A 25,047-nucleotide genomic window follows, 5' to 3' on the forward strand; every position below is an offset into this window, starting at 1 on the left:
TGATCAGACTATTATATATAGCATTCGATAGCATGGGTGCAAAAAAAAAACTCTATATTAAAACCCTTTGCTGGAATGCTTTATACTTTCCACAGAACAGAAATTAAAACAACCTGTTATACAACTAATCACAAATATGGTCCTTAACTCTTTTGCTCATACACAGGAGTATTGTCTAAAACATGTCTTCTTTGTCGCAGCTAGGCCCTGCCACCACTGTGCTTTGCTGAGTTCACAAACCTGTTGCAACCTATAGCTTCCCTGTCACTTCTCTGGCTCTACTCTCCTGCTAAGCTTTGTTTCCAGGCAGTAATTAAAATCTTCTGCCAGTGCTATAGCTAGTGCTACCCCTATAGCCTCCTTGGTTTTGTGGCTTCCACTATCATAGGAGCCAGAGCTTTTGCCTCCAGAGTTTTTTCCCTTCATGGATCAAAAATGTGAAGACTGATAGTTTTAATTGCCAAAATCATTGTAGCTTCCACCACCTCCAGTATTGCTTCCATCATGACCAAATCCATTATAGCCATCCCCACTGCTACCATATCCTCCACCACCACAGCTGCCCCTGAAGCCACCATGACCACTGAAGTTTTCTCCATGACCAAAGGTGTCATTCCCACCAAAACCACCTCCGTGGCCACCATGAAAGTTTCCAGAACTACTTTGTCCTCTTTGGCTGGATGAAGCACTAGCCATCTCTTGCTTTGACAAGGCTTTCCTACCTTCACAGTTGTGGTCATGTACAGTATAGTATTTCTGAATGACAGTCTTATCCCCAGAGTCATGGTTGTCAAAGGTTACAAAGGCAAAGCCCCTTTTCCTGCCACTGCCCCGGTCAGTCATAATTTCAGTCACTTCCATTTTTCCCTACTGTTGAAAATAATCTCTTAGGTGATGTTCTTCTGTGTCTTCTTTAATGCCATCAACAAATATCTTTTTCACAGTTAAGTGGGCACCTGGTCTTTGAGAATCTTCTTAGACAGCTCTCTTTGGTTCCACAACTCTTCCATCCACCTTGTGTGGCCTTGCATGCATGGCTGCATCCACCTCCTCCACAGTGACATATGAGACAAAGCCAAAGCCCCGGAATGCTTGGTGTTTGGATCTCTCATTACCACACATTCCGTGAGCGTTCCCTGTTTCGTTATTTATATATGCCTAAGGTTAGGATTGTTGGTTAAGAAAGCATGAATATCTTCAACTTTATTAGAAAATACCATTGTTCATAGTGATTATACCAATTTGCATTCCTGCTGTAAGTGAAGTGTATGAAAGTTTCCATTGTTCTGCATCTTCACCAATGCTGTGTTGTCCGACTTTATTCCTGATTGCTAGGAAAAAGCACCTTTTAACAGAGTTATTATTTGTATATCTTCTTTTTAGAGTGCCTGTTGATGTTTTTTGCCCATTTTTCACATGGGCTTCATTTTCTGTCATTTTGTAGGAGGTATTTATGTATTTATAGTAGATCTTGGTTGATTTATGTTGCGAGTATATTCTCCCACTCTGTAGGGAATGTTATCTCTATTGATGATGGATTGATCTGTTGTCAGTCTAGTTCTCTATGGTGTATTTTAAGAAAAATAAGTTCTTAATTTTAATGTAGTCAGATTTATCAGGTTTTTTCCCTTTATATATATCACTTTGTGAATATTAAGAAATTCTTTTTCTATCCCGAGGCTATAAAGTATTATGCTATATTATCTTATAAAATATTTACAATTTTACTTTTTAAGTTTAGCACTTAATTGACTTGGAATAGATGATAGTGTAAGGTTAGGATCCAGTTTTGTCTTTTTCCATAATAAATGGACAGAATATTAATTTTTTCCCAGCCAATAGTTATTGAAAAGATCATTCTTTGTGTAAGTAATGATCTTCAGTGCTACTTCTGTCGTATAGCAAGTGACCATACATTCATGGTGTCTTTCTAGACTCTCTATTGTAGCTTATTCATCTATTTGTTTATCCCTGTGTTGGTACCATGCCACGTTAATTACATTGTAAGAATTAAAAATAATTCTCATTAGGAGGTATGGTAAGTTGTCTTAACTTAGTCTATATTTTCATGCATTTCTTGGCTTTTATTGGCATTTTGCACTTTCATGCTTCCACATGCATTTTAGAATGGGCTCCTTATATTCAAACAAAACAAAACTCAAGAAATTTTGAAGGAATGCATTGAATCTATAAATCAGTTTGGGAAAACTCACACCTTTACAAGATGAAGTCTTATAAATCGGAAACATGGCTTGCTTACTTTTTGTCTTTCTGTGTCTTTTTTTTAAGTAAAATATTTCAATAAAACGTTACTATTTTCTTATATGAGGTCTTTATATATTTCTGTTAAGTTTTTCTGGGTATTTTGTATTTTTAGAAGTAACGTGTTATGTTTTTCTTTTTTAAACTGCTACTATGAGGATTTTTGTATATTTTTGTTGATAATACCAAGCAACTCTGCTAAACATACATATTCTATTTTATCAGTGGATCTTTTAGATTTTTCTAGATGTATGAATATAGAGAAAATACCTTTCTTTTTCTCTTTATAATCTATGTAGATTTTGTGTCTTTTTTCTCATCCTATTACGTCTGCTAGTAGCCCTAGAAAAGTGATGAGTATCAACAATAGTAGCAGGTATCCTTGTGTTATGCTGAACCTTATAGGGAAAATATTTACCAATATAATATTTAATGTCATATTTAAAACAAATTAACATACTTTTTTGGGGTACTCTTTCTTGAATTTAACGTGTGTAGATTCATGTAACCACCATAATCAGGATAGAAAATAATATCTAATATCATTATCCCCAGAATTCCTTTGCTTGCTGCCACTTTGTAGTCAACCCCCTCCCTGAACCCCCATCTCTAACCTCTAGCAACTACTACTCTGATCTGTCCTTCATCCCTCTAGATATGTCTTTTCCAGATGTCATATAAATGCTGTTGAACAGTGGTTGGCCTTCTGAGACTGACTTCTTTCACTCCGCATAGTGCCTTTAAGACTCCTCCATGTTGGCCAGGCACTTTGAGAGGCCGAGGTGGGTGGATCACCTGAGGGCAGGAGTTTGAAACCAGCCTGGCCAACACGGTAAAACCCTGTCTCTACTAAAAATACAAAAATTAGCCGGGCATGGTGGTGGGCTGTAATCCCAGTTACTCTGGAGGCTGAGGCAGAAGAATCACTTGAACTTGGGAGGTGGAGGTTCCAGTGAGCCAAGATCGTGCCATTGTGCTTCAGCCTGGGCAACAAGAGTGAAACTCCATCTCAAAAAAAAAAAAAAAAAAAAAAGATTCCTTCATGTTGATGCATATATTCCTCTTTATTGCTGAGTAGTATTCCATTATAGGGACATACCATCATTTGTTTATGCATCCACCCATTAAATTAAGCATGTTTACTGGCTCTGAAAATTATTCTACTTCCATGATCAAGCTACTTAATGTCTCTATTCATTAATATCTCCATCGCTAATGGAGACAATAATGGTACCTACATCATAGGGTTATTGTGGGGATGAAATGAGTTGATAAAGTACTTAGAATAATGCCTGATATATAGTAAGGAGTCAACAAATGAAATCCATTATTATTGTTTTCAATATTAGCAAAGATTTTGAGGTAGAAAAGAATTTGACAAGTTCAAGGAATGGCCAGAAAGCCAGTGTACGTGGAGTATGATGGACCAGGGGAAAGAGTGGTATGAAATGATAGGGAGAGAGACGTAGGAACCAGGACAGGGAGGTCTTTATGGGCTGCAACAGAGAGCTCTGATTTCACTCTAATTGTGAGAAAAGCCAAGGATGAGATGACCTGGTTCATGTCTATGTAGATCACTCAGTCTGCTTTGATGAGAACCAGTTACAGTGGTGCTAAAAGTAGAAGCAGGCATCCTACCAGACGTATACTGCTTTAATCTAGCAGAGAGATAGTGGTAGCTTGGATTATCGTGGTGCTGGTGGGGATAGTGACAAGTGGTCACTGCCAGACCATTCAAGGTATGGTTTGGATTTGGAACCCACAGAACTTTCTGATGGATTCACAGCTCAGTGGAGCACCTTCCCCACAAAGTAGAGGTCTATCTAGCCATGATTATCAGCAGCAACACTACTCTTCCAGCATGGCTTTGCCGGTGATTTCCTTCATCCATTTTTTAAATAAAATACAAACTTCCATGCCTGATTTAGGAAATCTACTTGGAGAAATAGCCTGGCTTTCACACACGTTTAAATGAAGTCAGACTACTTTTTGTATACTCATACTCATGACCCCAAACACATTTGTAAAATAATTGGATTATCTCACAAAAATGTGTGCTCATAGCATTTTGTCTTGTGGTTCTCTGCAGCCTGTATAGTTCCATGACCCCACACACTTAGCATTTCTGCTGGAAATAAAGTTGTCTTGACAGCTTCATGCTTAGCCAGCGGAATGGTAGTTTTAGTGGTTGGCTGGAGTTCTTGTGTACACTTGGGACTTATTGTTGAAATAAACGTTATTAGACTCGTATTAAAATTGGACCAGAAATTTATTTGTGTCCTTTCAGCCTCAATTCACCCTAGAATCTCTCATTCAAATGACAAATAGTATTGACTTTCCAAGATAAAGATTAAAATCAACCCTGGGTGCTTACTTAGCCTTGCATTCAAATGGAGATTTTTTTTCTTTTTTGAAACAGAGTTAAAAATAGAGTGCTCTGATCTCGCATAGAGAATTTTCTTTTGTTTCCTGCCCTGTCTGCTCTTAACACGTCTGTGTTTGTCCTCTGTGGGGACTTAATTTCCAACTCCTTAAAGACAAACACCTGACCCAGTGTTTATCTGGAACACACTCATCATCCCTTTTTTTTTTCTTTTAACCCTATCCCATCTGCTTCATTTGTGTCTTTTCATAATTCAGGGTTTGCTGAAAGGAAGGAATTTACCTTTTATCCTGAACTACTTGTCCTATCTTTCAGCAATTTTTAACATTTCTTGTCAGGTTGATGTCAAATTGTGGCATTTATTTTAGTCAGTTTATTTCTAAGAGGACCACGAGATAAATTTTGTGCCTAATTTTGTACTTCTTTATAATTGGCTTCTTCTTTGATTTTACAGAATACCAAGCTGCTATTTTACACTTGAAGAGGGAACACAAAGAAGAAATTGAAAACCTGCAGGTATACCTCTTTGATGCTACTGAACTGGTTCTAGAGAACGGATACGTGGTTTTCTCCTATACTGAAGTAAATACTCCTCTTGAAGTGTTAAACTAGACAGCATCGCAACTTGCAGCTGCCAGTAGACACTGTGTCTATACAGGGCATGCAAAGCCTTGGATTCTGCTTTTAATAGAATTCAATTTCTAATTTAAAAAAATACCATAAATGCATTTGATTGAATTGGAAAATGATTATTTTATTTTTAAAGCAGAAGAGAAAATGGAATAGACTTCTACTGTTATATAAAATATAGCGAAGGGTTTTTTTTCTAGGTACGATGGAAGTTATTTTTGTTCAGCTTCCTCTTGTTGGGGTGTTCATGTCTGTATGTTTCTTAGCACATCCCTGAAGTGTGATGTGATGCAGTTTACAGAATTTAAGGAAGGAACCGTAGGAGGTGGAGTTGTGCTGAGCCCTTCCATATCCGCAGAGAGTGCTGGGACGTTGTTGACCTGATCCTCCTTTGTGAAGCCCACAATGACTGAGGGATCATTTCCCTTGTGCTGCCATCTGTTGACATTCCCTGTGTTTGACATTTGCTCGTAGTGCCTGTGGCAGAAAGTTCAGAATCTTAACTTTAAATAACTGGATACTGAATCAGGCACTGAGACTTATTTACTGATGGCCGCAGTAACCCCCTACTGCAGGAGAGAATGACAGCAAAATTTCAATAACATTACTTCCTCATTTAATGTTAACTCATGACTTGCTAATTTAATGAATCTGTGGATCAGATATTTCTATTCTCAAAATTTGTTAGTTTGAGTAGAAATTGTGTATATATGAGATATATGACATGTTTTGAAATATGTATATATTGTGGAGTAACAAATTGAGCTAATTAATATATACATTGCCTCACATATTTATCATTTATATGTGGTGAGAACATGTAAACTCTGCTTTTTTAGAAATTTTAAAGTATACAATATTTGGTTATTAACTATAGTCACCATGTTGTATAGAAGATTATCTTGAATTTATTTCTCACATCTAACTGAAATTTTGTCTCCTTTCATCAACATCTCCCCAATCCTTCCCCACCTTTTGCCCCTGTCTGCCCCTAGCCCCTGGTAACCACCATTCTACTCCCTGTTCCTACGAGTTTGACTTTTTTTAGATTTTTCACATAAATGAGGTCATGCCGTGTCTATCTTTCTGTGCCTGGCGTATTTCATGTAACATAATGTTCTCTAGGTTTATCTGTATTGTCTCTAATGACAGGATTATTTTTTTCCTTTTAAAGGCTATAGTATTCCATTTTGTGTATAAACCACATTTTCTTTATCCATTTGTCCATTGACGGACACTCATGTTGATTCCATATCTTGGCTTTTGTGAATAACGCTGCAATCCACATGAGAGTGTAGGTATCTCTTCAACATACTGACTTCATTTCCTTTAAATAGAGACCCAGTAGTGGGATTTCTGGGTCATATGGTAGTCCTAGTTTTAATTTTTTTGAGGAGCCTCCACACTGTTTTCCACGAACTAGTTTACATTCCCACCAGCAGTGGGCAAGGGTTCCCTTTTTCCATATCCTCACCAATACTGACAATCTTTTGTCTTCTTTGGCAGTAGCCATTCTAACAGTTGTGAAGTGATACCTCCTTGTGGTTTTAGTTTGCATTTCCCTGATGATTAGTGATGTTGGAGCATTTTTTCATGTATTGGTTGACCTTTCTGTATGTCTTCTTTTGAGAAATATCTTTACAGATTATTTGCTCATTTTAAAATCAGGTGGTTTGTTTTCTTGCTGTTGAATTCCTTAAATATTTTGTATATTAATCCCTTATCAGATATATGAAAATATTCTTCTTTTCAATGAATGATAATGCACTTTTAAAAATAACTGAGGCCGGGCGCGGTGGCTCAAGCCTGTAATCCCAGCACTTTGGGAGGCCGAGACGGGCGGATCACAAGGTCAGGAGATCGAGACCATCCTGGCTAACACGGTGAAACCCCGTCTCTACTAAAAATACAAAAAACTAGCCGGGCGAGGTGGCGGGCGCCTATAGTCCCAGCTACTCGGGAGGCTGAGGCAGGAGAATGGCGTGAACCCGGGAGGCGGAGCTTGCAGTGAGCTGAGATCCGGCCACCGCACTCCAGCCTGGGTGACAGAGCGAGACTCTGTCTCAAAAAAAATAAATAAATAAATAAATAAAATAACTGAGTCGGTGTATTGGATTATATGTTATGTGATTGCAAGTAGCAGAAAATTATTAGGTAAGTAGTATGGTGTATGAATTCAGGCCCCACCCATCCAGCAGAGTTTAAGTAGTTTGGGAGAGAAAATGAGTCAATTTCACAAAGAAACAAAAAAGTGGAAAAGTACCTGTGTCTCCTAGAAGAGAAGGAGGGGAGGAGGCCCTTATCTCCCTTGTTACAAAATGCCCTACAGAGACCTCTCTTTCTTTTTCTTTGTTCTGATGTGAAAAAGATTCTAAGCTGCCTCAGAGGAACTGAAATTGATGGGGGATAATTTAAGACACAGATTCCTAAAGAGGGCAGGAACAGAAGTGATTCTGTAAGCAGAAGTTTTGTTAACAGCCAAGTTTTAACAGTTAACCCTAGCTTTCCACAAACTGTAGACCAGCCTGGCGAGGGCTTTGACAGTGGAATAATATTCATGGTAACAGAAGATGCCTACAGTTTTTAAATTCTTGCTGTGTGCTAAGTATTGTTCTAAGCATATTGTCTCATTCTGTGTCTGCAAAAGTCTTGTGATCTTACATATCTCAAACTAAGAAAAGATTGGAGGTGGAAAAGAGGAGTATATGGAAGAAGGAAAGTATATTGTGATCATGATCTGCACTTAAAATACAGGTTAGACTAAGGTGTGATTAACAGTAGTAAAGATAAAAATGTTCCAAACTATACTTTAGATTTTTAAAAACCACCTGTAAAAGAATTATCTGCTCTTTTGATGATATTAGTACGCTTAAACAACACTTTTTGCTCCACATTTATGATTTTTACCTAATTGCTGAAGCCATGGCCGCCATGGCTCACTGTTGCCATCTGGGTGGTATATCCATTTTATACACTTAGCTGTAGTTTTAAACTATTCTAGTAGTCACAGATGGACAACCCTCAGAAGGAAACCAGCAACTCTCTTCTCTGATCTGACCGGGAGAAGTGTTTCATTTGGCAGACACAGCATTTTAAAGATTGAACTAGGAATAAATATTTTAAAATATGGAGATTTTTGTATAAAACCTGCATTTCTAGCTGCTTCTTTAAAAATTGGAGAAGCTGGCAACAAAGGACTGATTTTCTTGTATGACTTCAACCTGCTGGGGCTACGTTGCAGGCATTCACTTCCACCAGGATGCATGACCTCTCATTTGCCAGGGTGCTCTCTGGGCCATTTTACCTGCCTGGTTAATTACCCCTGTACTCTGGGTGATACTGAAAATAAAATGAGACAACTGGTTTGGCATCAACACAATCAGAATAGATGCCATTCGCAAAACTAACAGACAAAAACCCAGCCTAGCTGTACTTGTGAGTCGTCACTGAATATCACCCCTGCCTGTTTTGTTTCACTAAGTAGCGGTCTCGTCTTTTGTCACAGACCTAGTGGAAGATAGTGAGGGGGAAAACTGCTGTGTTGGTGCTTTCCATGTGATTTCCATCGGCAGCTATCATCATCCGTTCAATTTTCTTTCTCCATGTACAAGTTATGGAGAAGTCAGATATGTTTCCAGACTTCTTCAACATGCCTTTCTAGAATAAGAAGGGTTTCAGGCTTTTAAAGTACAAAAGAAAAGTGACTCATTCTGTCACCATATACAAGAATTGATAAGTATCACATTTAGTCTTTTGGGAATGTTTTCATAGAATTTAAAGAAAACAGTATGATTCAATCAGCAGATAGCCTAAATAAGCAGAGAACTTTCTATTTTGTTTTAACCATACATTTGAAGGGAAGTCACTTAATTGTTCAGTTTCCCCCACCAGCAAAATGCAAGCCCTACCACCTAACATATTTGGATCGGACAGTTGATTATTTTACCCTGTAGTTCCATGGCTACTAAGTGGGGGAGCTCAGGGTTTTTTATTTCGTGTGTGCTCTGCAGCCAGCATTTGTTGCGTGATGCAGAATGGAAAGGGCACAAGACTGGTCCTGCTACTGGCTTTTCAAAAGGTGTAGCGGGCTGCGTGGGCGACAGAGTGAGACTTTGTATCAAAAAAAAAAAAAGAAAAACAAGAAGAAGAATGAGTCCAATGTCCCAAAGATGTCCCCAATCAAAAAAAAAAAAAAAAAAAAAAAGCACAAAGACCACTCTAAACTCAAGTTGCCTAATTATAAGGAGACTTGCAAAGGGAAGAAGGAACAAGAAATAATATTGGCTTGAGTATGTGCTGTGTATCTGGTACCACAGGGTGTATATCATATTGAACCACCCAGGAAGGGTGTGGTATCATCACAATCAATATTATTGCTATTATTATTCAGTTGCTAAAACTGAGAAAACTAAGTGCCCAAGAAGCTGATTAATTTCTCAAAGTCACAGTGCAAGGAGTTGAATTAAGTCCTAACTTCAAAACCCCAGTTCTTTCTCATTGTCATCATGTATCATGCATAAAATATTATCTTGGACTTTGATAAGGGAAAAGATCAATTGCACAGAGAAATGATCTGCCAAATAGTGATAATGATTTTCAAATCCTTGCTCCTAAGCAGTCTCAAAGAAGTAACTATTAGTACTGTTACTGGGAGAATCCATTTTATCATATGCCTTAGTAGGACATACCTAAATTATGTTTCTACCTAGCTGTCATTAACTTGCTGTGCAATGGCTACCACTTACAAAAGTTTCTCGAGTGATACCATGTAAAGGTAAGGTGCTGCCTTTTCAAAAATAAAGTTAGCAGAATTATCCCAAATTGGAAAATGAAGCAGGTGAAGTCAAATATCATGAAGTGACCATAAACTCTCAAGGCAGAGTTTGCTAAATGAAGGATGCACTTGGACAAAACTGAAGAATTTTGTTGTGGATATTATAAATGACGTAAAACAGTGAAGTCAGGGGAAATGTCTGACCTGCAGCCACTCTCCCGGTGAATGGCAAAATCATCCAAGTACTTAGTTTAAGTAAAGGTGTATAAACATATGCGCCAGAAATCGATTCATTTAAATAATCAATACATCTTTGCTTTTAAACTATAAGGGGAAGATAAATGTAAGTTGCTACACTTTTTTTTTTTTTTTTTTTCTTTTTGAGACAGAGTCTAACTCTTGTTGCCCAGGCTAGAGTAAAATGCTGCGATCTTGGCTCACTGCAACCTCCGCCTCCCAGGTTTAAGCGATTCTCCTGCCTCAGCCTCTTGAGTAGCTGGAATTACAAGTGTGCGCCACCACACCCAGCTAATTTTTGTATTTCTAGTAGAGACAGGGTTTCAGCATGTTAGCCAGGCTGATCTTGAACTCCTGACCACAAGTGATCTGCCCGCCTTGGCCTCCTAGAGTGCTGGGATTACAGGCGTGAGTCACCGTACCCGGCCATGGATTCATTCTTTAAAGGTGACTTGTGTGTGATCTTCCTGCTGTTCTTGTGCCTGTGTGCTGTATATCAGGGTGTTCTAAACCAGGTTTCCCAAAACAGAATCCACTGAACAGTGATACTTTGAAATGCCTCTTGACAAAAACTTGTCATGGTCAAATATATTTGAGAAATATCTATTGCCATGTTTGAGCTTTACCATGTACAGGGAAGAACTATAAAGAGAATACTGTATAGCTTATTTCCAACATAATTCTTTTTCTCCAAGAACCCATTGTTTGGGATACTATCCTAATTGATTAATATAATCTTATTTTCTCAGTGTATAATCCTGAGTTCGGGTTACATCCTTTATTTATTTATGATTTTATTTTGTTTTTATAGAGATGGAGTTTCGCCATGTTGCCCAGGCTGGTCTCTAACTCTTGGGTACGAGCCATCCACCCACCTCAGCCTCTCTCTCAAAATGTTTAGATTATAAGTGTCAGCCACTATGCCCAGCACTAAATTCCTACTGTTTATACGTCCTCCCATTTTTAACCTTTCAGTTACTTGTAGAAGTTCTCCTTCCTAGTCAGCAGGTCTCTAGTCCATCTAGTTGCTTCTGTGGAGCAATGTGTTCAGGTTTTCAGTTACACTCTGAATGTAGCCCTCTGATCTTCCAGTGTCTTTTCAGATGTGCCACTCAGTGAAGGGATGCAGCTCTAGAAAGGTAAGTGAAACTCTGTAGGAGGCCCAAATCTTGATGACAAAAGGGAAGCCTGAGCATGGGATTAGTAGGACTTCTTTGGATCTCTACTTCTTCAATTTTGAAAGGGGAAGAAAGAAAAATACATGCCCTTTATCTGGCTTGTAAGCAGCTGGGTAACTTAAGAATATTGTTTTTGACCCACACCTTCAGCAGTTTGAAAGTAGAGGACTTGGAAACGACAGATTGTTGTATCTGTTTTTAACTAATGTTCTTTGGGTTGTGTGGAATGCAAGACAAAGAACCAGCCAACAGTGACATTTCCTTTACGGGAACCTTTTTCGTTTACCCCATTTATCACATGCATATTTCCTAATTGAGGGGAAACTTCACTGAGCGATGGCCTCTGGCAGGCCTCTGCTCATTGTGCAATGCAATCACATTTCTAGTGTGGTTCCTCCCACTGCAAAATGATCCAGGGATCAATGCCAAACTGAAGATTAACTTACATTGTACCTTTTTGTCCCCAAGAGAACCAAATGGTATGCTGGCCTCCATTAAGAGAGACTTGTAGACTTCCTTATTTTACTGTCTCCATCACATTCCACTGATCCATTTCTAATAGTTTACACATTGCTGTTGAAACAGAATTGAGTGCAGACTCTATTTGAGCTGATACAACTAAGTTTATAAAGACATAAATCCCAAGCCTGTTCCATTTTTTTATATTCTTCGTTATCAACACAATACATTTAAATCTCTTAATTCCCAGATAATACTGTGAGGGAAAGGGAATAATTTGTAGGCCAATAAACAAAACTTTCACAAGTATAAAATATGATGATTTCATAAAACCCTTATGGTATTCCCCCAAGTGCTGATATTAGTATAATTCATTACTGAGATGCCAAAAAGGAAAAAATAGAAAATATTGAGAAATATATTAATTCATCATTTCAGTGTGACTATAAAGTGTTGTGAGGTTACTAGATTTGCTGATTTGCTAGTGTTGAGATTCCTCTTGGGCGACTGGCTACCCAGAATCCAGTAGGTACATTTGGACTTGAATTTTCATGGAAAAGGAGCCCTTTGTCTCAGCCTTCAAGATACTGTCTTGCCCTCAGACAACTGAGATATAGAAGGAGGCTGTTGTAAAATGAAGAATCTGTTCATTGCTCATTTGTATCATGGGGGCCAATGATGGTTTTGCTTTGTATCCATATATTCATGAAAAACATAAATGTTACTCAGCTTCTGAGTAAATATTGTGCACCATCAGCCCTCAATCATTTCTGCTGAGTCTTAACCTCTGAACATGAGTCAATACAGGTGGACCAAGACAGTTTTCTTTTTATTGCAAAAGTTTTTTGACTTTAGGTGACAGGCTGCTGCTGGAACCGGTGACTTTATGCGTGTTGGCCGTTTCTTTTGATGCTTCATGAAACAGGAGAAAGCATGGTAGAGCACCACTGGGAATGCTTCCTTCTCTCCAGACTTGTCCTGCCTCACTCAGTAATTCTGTAAATTCTAGACAATAACACATCACTCTTAAATATTAGGTTCTTCAGCTATAAAGTAAAAGCATTGGACTAGCTGGTGTAAGTTTCCTTCCAGCTCCAAAGTTCTATCATTTCTGGCCAGGGAAAAGAGTGGGCCCATGCATCTATCCCAACTCAATCCAAAAGTCTAGGAGATCTTCTTTTCCCATGTTACCTAGTTCGGTGCTAGGCAACTAGCTGAAATTTAATTGATAGTTGTCAATTGATCTGACCGGACATTGCTAGAAATGTTTTCATGACTCGCAGTATTTAGGTAGAAGGCTATTTGGGGGATAGCATTAGGAAAGCTGTAGAATTCTTAGATTTGTGATACCATAAAATACAGCCCAGAGACATTTATTCATTGAGCACAGTAACATTTGAAAAGTTACCTTTGGATAATTTTCGAATAAAGCATGTGTGCTTTAGTTGCCAAAATACTGCCCCACACTTACTATTGTCTTATAGCCAGGCTTCTCTACTTATGTTGATTACCTGGAGCCTGTAGACATCTGAGATTGTGACTTCTGGTATAGAGGGTAAACAGGCTGAGTAACATTCATGTTTTTCGTGAACGTATGGATGCAAAGCAAAATTCCTTGAGCTTTTAGATATTTATGGACATTTACATTTCTGTTTCTTTTCTTTTCCCTTTTCCTTCCTTCCTTCCCCCTTCCCTTTCTTCCTCTCTTCTGTCCTTTCCTGAAAGGGCTATTGATGGAATTGAAAGGGCAGCAGCTTTGGAAGTGTAAGTGAAAGATGAGTTCTTAATGTAAGAAACTGGGTATGGTCTGTGTTCTAGAACATTTTCAGGAAGGCATGGTAAGAGATTTTGTTGACATGAGAGATTAAATGCTGAGCACCCCCAGGCTTTTTGACTTAATTGAAGATGTTTGTAATCCTAGCCACTGAGTAGGAAGTACCAGCTCCGGGCCAGGTACCATGCTCAGAGCTTCACATAGATAATTTCCAACTACCTGAGACCCGGCCGAGTCAAGTGCCATCCTGAGCTTTCACAGCTGGTCAATAGGATGGCTAGATTGATTAACCAGGTCTGCCTGATTTCTAATTTTGATATGTGTTCACTGTCTAGTATAATGGTTTTTTAACTTTTAATTTTTTCTCTCATCCTGTGTCAAAGTCCTCTGCAGATCATCCTTTATTCCTACCCTGTACAAGCTCCCTACATGATAAAAAAAATTTTTTAAAAAGACGGTGATATTTCTGTAGTGTTGGGAAAGAGAGAAATAAGCAATAGAGTTCTTTTATTTCACTGGTTTCAGAAATAAGGTGTTCTGTTCTCCCTACTGAGGTACGGAAGAAAGGACCAGGTGGGAAATTTCTCTTTCCAGCTTTATTTCTCATAGCTGGTCCTGAGCCCAGTTTGAGGAAGTACCTCTAATACTTGTCACCATAATCTTGATATTTGCCTGTATTTATGTTAGAGATTTGAAACCTGAATCTCATAGAAGTTAATTTCCAAGATTGTAAATTGGATGAGAAAATACTGTGGCAAAACTTCTATGCAGCTTGCCAGCTCCTTACTTCTTCGTTACGATTTTTGTAATTTGAACATCAGGGCTCAGCTGTTCTTTAAACTTTATCTTCTCCAGTATAGTCCCTGATACCCAATGCTACTGATTCCTTAACAGGCCTATGGGGTGATTCAGCTGTGTTCTGTATACTGTCATCCATCTCTTTGTATGGTGTGTGAATGTGTGATAAATGGTACTAGTTGCTGCTTCTAACAAGTCCAGCATCATAGGCTTTGGAATTCATAGTGTGAATTTAGTGTGTGTGTGTGTGTGTGTGTGTGTATATCCACATAACCTTACGTGTGCTTTGACCATTTCACTGCAGTTTGTTGTAGCTTGCTCTGTGTCCTGGAGGAATAACAATAATAATATTTGGTGCTTATTGAGCATTTACTGTGTGCCAGTCTTTATATATAAGGAGTGAATGAGCTATTACACTTTTATGAGGTGGCTCTCTTACCCTGTACACTGAAATGCCTCTGGAAGATCTTAAAGGTCCTTGCCTGGTGAGAATATTCCTGATGTGGCTTTGATGCTGGATTGACCTTTGCCTCTGATCTATCTTTGGGTGGATATTTGCCCTTAGGAGTGATAGCGCTTAGGAGCAGAACATGCTGAAGCATAAACTCATATAATGAAATAAGTGACCATTCATTAAAGAAAATGCAGTGTAACCCTAGGCAGGATAGTAGAATAGAAAAACAGGTGTGTAATCCTCCCCGAGTTTGAATCCTGTTTCTGCCGTCTACTAGATGTGTGGTCTTGAAGAAATTATTTAAACCTTTTTGAACTTCAGCTTCTCACCTTTAAAGTGGGTGTGACAAGGTTGTAACTTGGTCGTTTTGACTGATTACAACTGTTGGGATAGCTTAGGGTGGGACTGGGTCACAATGGCGTGTGGTAGATGACCAATCTATTATAACTATTGTATTTATTTTGAGGAGCAGCGTGTTTAGTTTCCTGTAAGTCTGTGGCTGTCAAAGTGTGTTTTTTGATGGTAAAGTTAGTTCAATACAAGCTATGTGCCGAGGTAAAAGAGAAACATTCCGTATTTACTGTTATAGCTAATGCTCCGATGAGCATTGCTTTTAATATGTTCTAAAAGTATGATGTGCTCATTTCCATTATTGCCTCTTCTTAAGAAATATTACTATTGTCATGGTTTTATGAAGGAAACATCTGAATATGTATAAGCAGCCTAAGAGTTAAAACACAGATCTGGGGAACGGTTCTTTAAGTGAGATATTGCATGTTAAAATTGTTTTTGCTGTAAAGACAAATTTTCTAAACTTTAATTTCATGTACATAACTTGGCTTCTTACAGTTTCTTATGATCGGTCAACACCAATTGAGCACGTGTCAAATACAAGAGATGTGCTAGAGATAAAATATCATTTAGTAATGATGGTAATGATGATGATAATAACAGATAACATTTGTTGCATATTGCTATACGCCAGACACAACACTTAGCATTTACTGTGGATTATTTTATTTAATCCTCATATAGGTTCTGTACTCAAAAGATTTACTATTTAGTTGGGAAAACAGAATTTATACCGTAAAGGCTAAATGACAACACTCAGCTTACACTGAGGACCTAACCTCACTCAGAGACTAATGGAGGAGAGACTTTTTGAGGGTTAGCATTTAAAAATTATCAACTTTTTATGGAATTTGCTGATGTTAGATCTCAGATCTCGACTAAGATTCTTGCCAAGACTTAGATGTTCTGATAGTGGTGATTTCATACACTATCTCGGAAAGCTGTTATAGGTGTCTATGAATAACACTTCTGCTTATTTTGTTTTGATACAATATATGGCATGATCTGTATCTCCTGTAAATTGGTATAATAAACACAATTTAAAGTATTAATTGAGAAATGTGTTTTGCATATATATATATATATATGCTTCTGTGTGATAGGTTATCTGAGTTTTTTACAGTTACTTTAGGAGCCATTCCCCAGTCTCACCACTGGAGGTCAGCTTGACCCTTTTTCTCTTAAAGTTCCAGATATATTTTCTTTTGATGATTGAAGCACATTCCAGTTTTATGCTAAGAGCTTTTGCTTTAAACACATGAAAACTCATTGTTAGTTTATTTTACACAAAAACATACACAGCAAAGTGTACATAAACATAAGTGTACATTAAACATAAGTCCATACTCACAGGCAATGCTTAATCTACTTACAGAGACACAGTACATGCTATGTTTATGGCTGTAAATATATAGGTATATTCTATATAACAAATGACAAAGGACCACCTAAAAATAGTGCCTTATGAAATTGATCATCTGTTTCATCTAAGAATGGAATCATCAAAAGGAAATAGAGATCTATCTCTTGTTCGTTCAATATGTATTGATGAAGTGCCTCTTGGATGCCAGGCACTGCTTTAGGTGCTCGAGGAGCAGGACAGATACAGGTCCCACTCTCTTGGAGCTTCCAGTCCATTCAGAGAAACAGGTATTGATAAAATAATCAGCCAATAAATATAATATGATGAGTGCTGTGGAGCTGCTCTCATGGGGTCTAATTTAGATGTGTGGGTCCAGACGAGGATACTCTTAGGAACTGACCTTTTAGCAGAGGTTTGAAGAGTGAAGAGGAGCTTGACTTGTTTGGAGAACTGCAGGGAAGCCTTGTGTGACCAAAGCGCAGTACAGGAAAAACAGGGGAGGGGTGGGAAGTGAAGCTCTGGAGTAGGATTTTTTCAGCCTTTTTGTACTGCAACCCAGAATAAGAAATGTGTTTTTTATCGAGACCCAGTTTACATGTGTGCGTGTGTGTGTGAGAGAGAGAGGAATGAGTTCTATTAAACAGAATTTATTACACATAACATACTCTGATATATTCAATTCTCATTAAAAATGCTCGGGTTAAAGCACAAATTGATTTGTTAATATGCTATCTCACTGATTGATGATGGCCTGTGGGTTGAAAACAGTGCAGTGGAGAAAGGCAAGAGACAAGATTCTGGAAGGGCCTTGTACATCTGTTTCAGGTTTCCCAATTTCATCTTCAGAACAGTTAGAATCTACTGAGTAATTCTGAGCAGAGGAATATGTGACATGAACAGATTTTCATTTCCAAAAGCCCCCCGCTCCACTCCGGCTGCTGTTGTAGAGGATGAGTTGAGGAGGGCCCCACTCCGGCTGCTGTTGTAGAGGATGAGTTGAGGAGGGCAGAGAGGATATGGAGAGGACAGCAGGGAGTATCGCAGCTGTCCGAGTCAGAGATGGTAGTTTCTCTGACTCAGGTTGTGTCAAGAGAGAATTTACACTCTCTGACAACAAGCATTGACTTTCTACTGGTGTTGATGGTTGCTTCTGCTAAAACTGGAGCCATGAAGGCCGGGCGCGGTGGCTCAAGCCTGTAATCCCAGCACTTTGGGAGGCCGAGACAGGCGGATCACAAGGTCAGGAGATCGAGACCATCCTGGCTAACACGGTGAAACCCCGTCTCTACTAAAAAATACAAAAACCTAGCCGGGCGAGGTGGCGGGCGCCTGTAGTCCCAGCTACTCAGGAGGCTGAGGCAGGAGAATGGCGTAAACCCGGGAGGCGGAGCTTGCAGCGAGCTGAGATCCGGCCACTGCACTCCAGGCTGGGCGACAAAGCAAGACTCTGTCTCAACAAAAAAAAAAAAAAAAAAAAAACTGGAGCCATGAAAACTGTCATTGTTGCTTGTCTATGAATGTTCACAGCTTGATTCTCCCTCTGGAACATGGTAAATGTACAATAAATAATTCTTGAATGAATTAATAGGGAGGAAGAAGGTGCTGACAACACGCTATCCTTTTGAGCATGAAGTGAGAAAGCTCTTTCTTGTTAACTGGATACACTTAATTTAATACACACACCACCAGAACAATTACTTGTCTCTGTAGACAAGGGGCAGTTTCTTGTACTGTCTTTGAAAGCTGCAGTAGGTGTCTGTATAACACAGTTCTGTTTGTTTTGTGTTAATACTATATATGGCATGACCCTTATCTATGGCAAATAGATCCTTTGAACATAATTAAAGGATTAACTGAGAAAACATAGAACAATGATAATTTTCGAATTTGCTAAATGAAGTTTGTAAGTTGAGCTAAATTAAATTGCTGATATTTGACCTATTTGACTTATAAAACAGCAATTTTCTATGGTTTACTGTAATATATTCATAACAAATGGCAAGGAAGTGAATGTGTATTGGAATGATATTTCTCTGGATAAGTCATATTCTGAAATGTTCACTGGGGCCTCTCAGCAGGTGTGAAGAGACTGCAGCTGAAAATGTCACAAGGCATTGTCCCTAGGAGAATAAAGCATCCCTTACGTGGTGACTCTTTTCAGATTAGAATTGTGAAGAACACTTACAGAACAGTCTTGGCGAGGAATATTTGATCTTTCAGACAATCCATGAAAAATAAAGTCAGTGAAAACTGTTAAATTAGTATTCCTTGGTCTGGTGAATAGGCTAAATATACACTGATCTCTGTAACTGAGCCCAAACTGATCTTTTACTCCATAGAAATGAACGATGTTTATGACCCACTGTTGATTGTTTTGGTCTTTGTAGCATAGGTTTTATAAAATTGTCTTCTTACTCCCTCATAGACCCTTTCTAGTAAAAATTTCATGTCTTATATTAGGAGTTACAGGAATATGATATTGCACATATACACAGGAAAATGATTAGGATGTTAGAAGAAAGTGAATTAAACATCTAAGTTATATTTACTGCATGTCTTTTTGTTAAACATATGTCTTATTGAACATGTTCTTTCTTTCTCCCACAGATACCAGTCCTTTTTCTTAAGTTTGTAAACTAAGACATGATCTATGATCTGCCACTCATTAATAACTTGGGCCTCTTTTGATATTTTTCATTTATTTTGAGTTAGTCCTGAGGGAAATTTATAAACACTAAATCACACCAGTTTTTCTACTTCATAGTTATACTATTGTTCTCAACTACATCATCCTCTAACCATCTTAAGTAATGAAAATCTGTGATTATGATAATGAGGAAGAGGGTTTTCTTTTTGGTGCGTTATTTTCAGCATGCAAAACTAACATTGATTCCCGTTTTGAAGGATACCATACAGTACCATTATTTTTCTGTAAAATTCCAACGTTCTAGAAAAGTGGCTCAGTCTTGAAACTCGATTGCCAAAAACAAATGGAAACTCCTTTCCTTTTGCTATAAAACAATGGTGGATGGGCTCAAAAACGAGGAGGGGAGAAAACAAGATTGCATTACAAATCTGGCAACATCAGCTACACTAGTAAAATCAAATCCAATGTTGTTTTATGACTGAATTTATGTGAGTACCCAGGATCAAAGGGCTTGAATCCCACTGGACTACAAGGTCTATAGTTCATGGTAAAAACTCATCAAAAAGAACATTTTAGTCGTTTAAACTTTTCATTTTAATCAGCCACAGTAATAAAAGACCCTTTAGGTGTCCAAAAACATTTTGCAAGATCAAGAGGTTGTTCTCTTGCTCGTAGAAGCAGCTTTCTTATTGGATCCATATAATGCCTGTGGCCTTTGAGTGTCAAAGGGCCACTGCCTCCACATTGTTTGCCCTTGTGGGATGGTTTCTTTTGGTTCTTCTAACTGTGCATTATGTGATAATAAATTATGGTGTCTGACGGAAGGACCATAAAATTTTCACACCATTTATCAAGCGATTTTAGCCATTTAAAGTTAGGTCTCTGACAGCAAGCCAAGTCATTTGTAATGTTTAGATAGAAACAGTCTACTGCCTGCATCTTGACCAGCATCAAGAGACAGCCCTGCGGAGGAGAAAGAACACGAGGCTGCAGCGTCAGAAGACTCAGTTTTAAGTCATAGCCTGATGCTCCTTAGATTGTGATTTTTGATGGTCCAGAAATTGGGGATCCTGCCTTCACCACAGTGTTGTTTAGATCATATAGGGTAATATTTGTCAAGTTACTATGCAGCGTATAAGGATCAATATGCAGTAGATGTAGATGGTGCAGGAAACAGCCTGAGCAGTCCAGCATTTCCAACAAGAGACCTAAATAGGTAAAGCAGGGAACTGGCCAGAAGGAGTAAGTTGATGAGAAAGTGTTCCTGAGAATGAGGAAGACAGCGAAATCAGGGACCCAGGAAGTTGCCTTAGCTCTGGGAAGAAAGAGGTGGCGTTTCTTTGAGACCAACAGAAAATAAAGAATGAGGGCCTTTGTCTATCGGTTATAAATGCCTTTATTTCTTTGCTTGATTGTTAGGTTTGGCCTCATACATAGGAAAAGAAACAAAGGTGCCTGGTGTTTCTTCATCTCTTCTCTTTGATACCATCCTCTACTGCTGCTTCTGCACTTTTCTCATTTGGTTCCTGATATGGTTTGGCTGTGTCCCCACCCAAATCTCATCTTGAATTGCAGTTCCCATAATCCCCACGTGTCATGGGAGGAACCTGGTGGGAAGTAATTAACTCATGGAAGTGGTTACCTCCGTACTATTCTCATGAGAGTGAGTTATCACAAGATCTGATGGTTTTGTAAGGGGCTTCTCCCTTTGTTTGGCTCTCATTCTTCTCCTTCCTGTGACCATGTGAAGAAGGACATGTTTGCTTCCCCTTCCACCATGATTGTAAGTTTCCTGAGGCCTCCACAGCCATGTGTAACTGTAAGTCAATTAAACCTCTTTCCTTATAATTACCCAGTCTGGGGCAGTTCTTTACAGCAGCATGAGGTCAGACTAATACAGTTCTCTTTTAGCAGGTGCCTTCCCCCATTTCTAGTTATAAATTCAGCTATCCTTTACATTAAAATCGTTTCTCTGGACCATACTGTTGCTTTGAGCTTCCATTCCTTCTCTCACTGGCAAAATTCTTAAACATTAATGACATGTAGCAAATTATCCTACCAGTTGAATTCCGTTACAACTCTACTGAAACAGATGAAGTAATTGTCCTGTGCTACTGGTCTCCTATCTTTCTTCGTTTGCTGTGATCCTGGAGAGTCAGTGTTGACATCCTCGATCTCTTCCCTCAACATTTGGGACAGTGAATTCTGCAGTTTTTTTTTTTTCTTCTTCCTCGGAGTGTTCTCCATCTTCTTTGCTGCCCTCCCAGCCTTGCCTCTGCAGCACACCAAATTGTGGCTGGTTAGTCACCTGACCTTTTATATTTTGTCTCTTGGAGATTTCCTCTATTGCCACAGTTTATCTCTGTGTAAGTGCTTTTCAGACCTATTTATTTGAATTTAGACTTCTTCCTGAGTTCCAGATAAGTTTTTGCGGAAAGCTACACTGGGAAATATTTTTAGTATCTCAAACTTAAAATTCCCAAAGCCAGAGCATCCAAAAATTTTTATAAGCCGAACGTAGAAAGGGATCTTTAATTTCATCTACTTGTCTCCTTCTGAATCCCTCTTCTCTTCCCCTCCCACTGTAAACATGACAAAAAGCAATCTGCCTTCTTAGCTACCCTGTATATGTAAGGTGTCATGGTTCTCCTAAAACTGAAAGTCTCGGCCAGAAACCTCAGATGCATCCTTGACAACTCCTGCAGCCTCTGCTTCACATCTAGTTGTTTACCAAATTATGTTAATCTGGGCTCTGTGGTTTCATGTATACTCATTCCTTAGCATCCTGGTTCCATCATTCTAACATAGGCCTTTAGCATAGCTTGCGTGTATTCAACCCACCTTATCAATTATTTAGGTTATTGCCGTTCTCTCTTAAAACACCTCTGTTGGCTCAGATACTGCCTGTCAAGTTAAGTTCAAAGTCTTTAGCATGGTATTTAAGACCCTCCAATTTATCTTGGCTTTCTTTGTTTTTATGGTGGGGGGCAGGTGTGGGGGCTAAAATGCACTTGACTACAAAGGGTGGGGAATTATTATTATGGTTTTCTCTTCCACTATTTCCCTACACTTTCCCATCAGCATGCCTTTTTCTTTCACTGGGATTTCTCACAATCCGTCATTTTACCTTTGCCAATTCTTTGTGCCCTGCAAGGGTTCCTCATTATACATGAAACCATCTCTAATTCCCTAAGGCTTCCTCCTTGGAAATGTTGAGTTGACTTAGGCACTTAGCAGACTTTTTCTCATATTATAATTATGAAAGCAGAGGTGCCTCCACCTACCTTCCATCCCCAGTGTCATGTACATAACGGACATAAACCTTCACTAAATAGCAAACAGTTGAATCTACCATCACAGTAATGCATTCATCCATAAATTAATCACTGGTTGGTCTTCCTTTCTTCTTCCCCTATAGTGGAAACTGGATGTAAACCAAAGTGATTTCACAGGTAATATTTTTCAAACTCAGAGACAAAGGAAAACTGTAGTGGAAAAACTGTGTTCCCAGAAGGTTTTTTAAAAGATATTTTTGACAGTTTATGACTTTCTGCTGGGAGATTGACTTTCACTGTTTCTGACTGTCTTGAATGTGCATTTATCAGATGTTGCGCATTTAGACAACATTAGCATGAACTTTTGCATTAGCTTAAGTGAAAGCAACATAGACTTACTTGAATTTGTGATCTTTTGGAAAACCTTTCATTTTATAGATGAGGAGCTAAAGGCTAAAAGAATTGGTCTTAGAATCTAGCTTAATGGTTCTCAGCCTTTCTTTCTCAATACATTAAAGCGAGGTGACATGGTCACAACAGCAACAGGGTGTATTGTAGCCAAGGAAGTTGACCACCCTGTGAGACTCACTGTCTGGTTACTACTAGTTAGTAAGTAACAAGAGGGCTCAAGACCTTGCAGGCAGGCAACTGATAGAAGCACCATGACTGGAAGTCGAGCCTCTTCCCAGTCCATTGCCCCATCATTTATGCCATGTGGAAATTGCTCTGCCAAAGATAAAGTGTTGACTACAGTCTAAGTGATGGACAGAAAAACCATCCCTCAGCTCATAATGGTGAGTTGTGCTGAGAGTATGCTGTCTGAGGTTTAAAGTAGCATATTTAAGAGCAGAATCTTCAGATAACACAAACTCGAACACATTTCTGTTAGGAACGTACCAATCGGTTGGAGGAAAATAAGGCCGCCTCTTTCAGATACTTTACTCAATTTCAAATTTATTGTTTTTTAAGGTTGAAAGGTTGTAAAATACTTCCTCTTCCCCAATTCTTTATCTCTGCAAGGTTAAGAATTGTATTGAGAGTTTACAAATAGGAGCTTGGTAGATTATTTTCTAATTCTCAGATGATTTTTTTCTAATTTGTGAGCTATGGGTCAGTGTCCAGATTGACTGTGTCCTATTGTGACCTCGAATCAAACATTGGAGTCCAACAGCATCACTCACTCCCTGCTCATTAGCAACCTAATTACCTTAAAAAAAGAATGGAGAGACAGAAAGGCTGCCAGCTGTCAGGAATACCTTTTAACATTTTTTTCTCCTAAACCTGCAACGAGGTACTACCCAAAGGAAAGAACTTTTAAACACCATTACTGAGAAGCTGTGACTGTTTCTAGAGGATTTTGCGTAGCAAACCCAGAAAACCATCTTTTGAAACTGAATTATACTCAACGACAGAAAGACACATTTCCCCCTTTATGAGCTCCAAGTTTTAGTACTGGCCTGTTAAGTGTTTCCTTACAGGTAAATGTTCAGATTTAATTCTATGCTTTTATTCTTACCTGTGTTACACTGATGTGAAAATCTGGAAAATACATGAGACAAATGTAAAAAAGAGTGATTCAGAAGAAAGTAGGCATTTGTTTTTGTATTTGGCGACTGCAGTTGAGAAGGGGGTGTATTTTATCAAAGTAAATTTCGACCCAGAAGAATGATCTTCATGTAAATCTTTATAAAAATCAAAAATTTCTTTCTTTCAAACACCTCGACCCTCCTGATCAGTTTCATCTGTTGTATTAATGTCCCGTTCAAGGACATGCAGTCAGAAAGCCTTCTGCTCTGATGTGCAGTCGGGGGAAAGGTGATGGTCCAACATTGAAATTCCTAGTGATCTAAATATTTAGAGTGTGCAGTAGTTTGTAATTATTTGGAGTACACAACTGGCATGGATACTTGAGCCAGTTCATTTTTTCATAAAGGGTGCATGGCACCAAACAAGCACATCATCTCTTGTAACTGACAAATATATTCCACGAAACAGCAACATGTCAATGGCATGAAACACTACAGCAGTCTTGTGGTTTCATATGGATGTTACACAGCTGACCTTGTATCATTAACATTTATGGTTAGGTATTAACCTTTGAATGACTTAGGAAAAAATGATGTATGAGTTTTAAGGTAACCCTGCCTCTGCCTTTTCACATTATTAATATGTGTAGCTATAACATTTAAAATAGAAAAATTGCCCAGGAGAAAAAAACGTAGCCATCTATAACCCTCTGTCAAACTAAAATTGAAGTGGCATTTAAAGTTTGCATAGGATAGTTAAATGTTTATTCTGAAAATATTTCATAAATTTTATTCCATGTTTAATCAGTTAGGAAATAAGTCAGATTTAAATTCATACCTTCCAATTACTAGAAAAAACCTGAAATATGTAATTCTTATAACAATTATTCTTTCAAAAAGCACAAATTATGGAGATGAATAGCAATCAAAAGTAAT

The 25,047-nt window shown here is 38.5% G+C and overlaps 1 protein-coding gene across 14 annotated transcripts in view; it reads left to right on the plus strand.

Annotated features, from left to right (window-relative positions):
* The window catches only part of LOC105467273 (formin 1), a 468,877-nt gene that overhangs the window by 177,105 nt on the left and 266,725 nt on the right, over positions 1-25,047 (plus strand). For all 14 annotated transcript variants that reach the window (XR_011606208.1, XR_011606209.1, XR_011606210.1 and 11 more), the window contains one exon: positions 5,100-5,161. Coding sequence is in view for 7 of the 14 variants with exons in the window: in XM_071067172.1 (XP_070923273.1) it covers positions 5,100-5,161 (62 nt within the window). In the remaining 7 variants the exon portion in view is untranslated. The remainder of the gene's footprint in view (positions 1-5,099; positions 5,162-25,047) is intronic.

Source organism: Macaca nemestrina, chromosome 7 (genome assembly GCF_043159975.1).
Source record: "Macaca nemestrina isolate mMacNem1 chromosome 7, mMacNem.hap1, whole genome shotgun sequence".
Taxonomy (NCBI): Eukaryota; Metazoa; Chordata; class Mammalia; order Primates; family Cercopithecidae; genus Macaca; species Macaca nemestrina.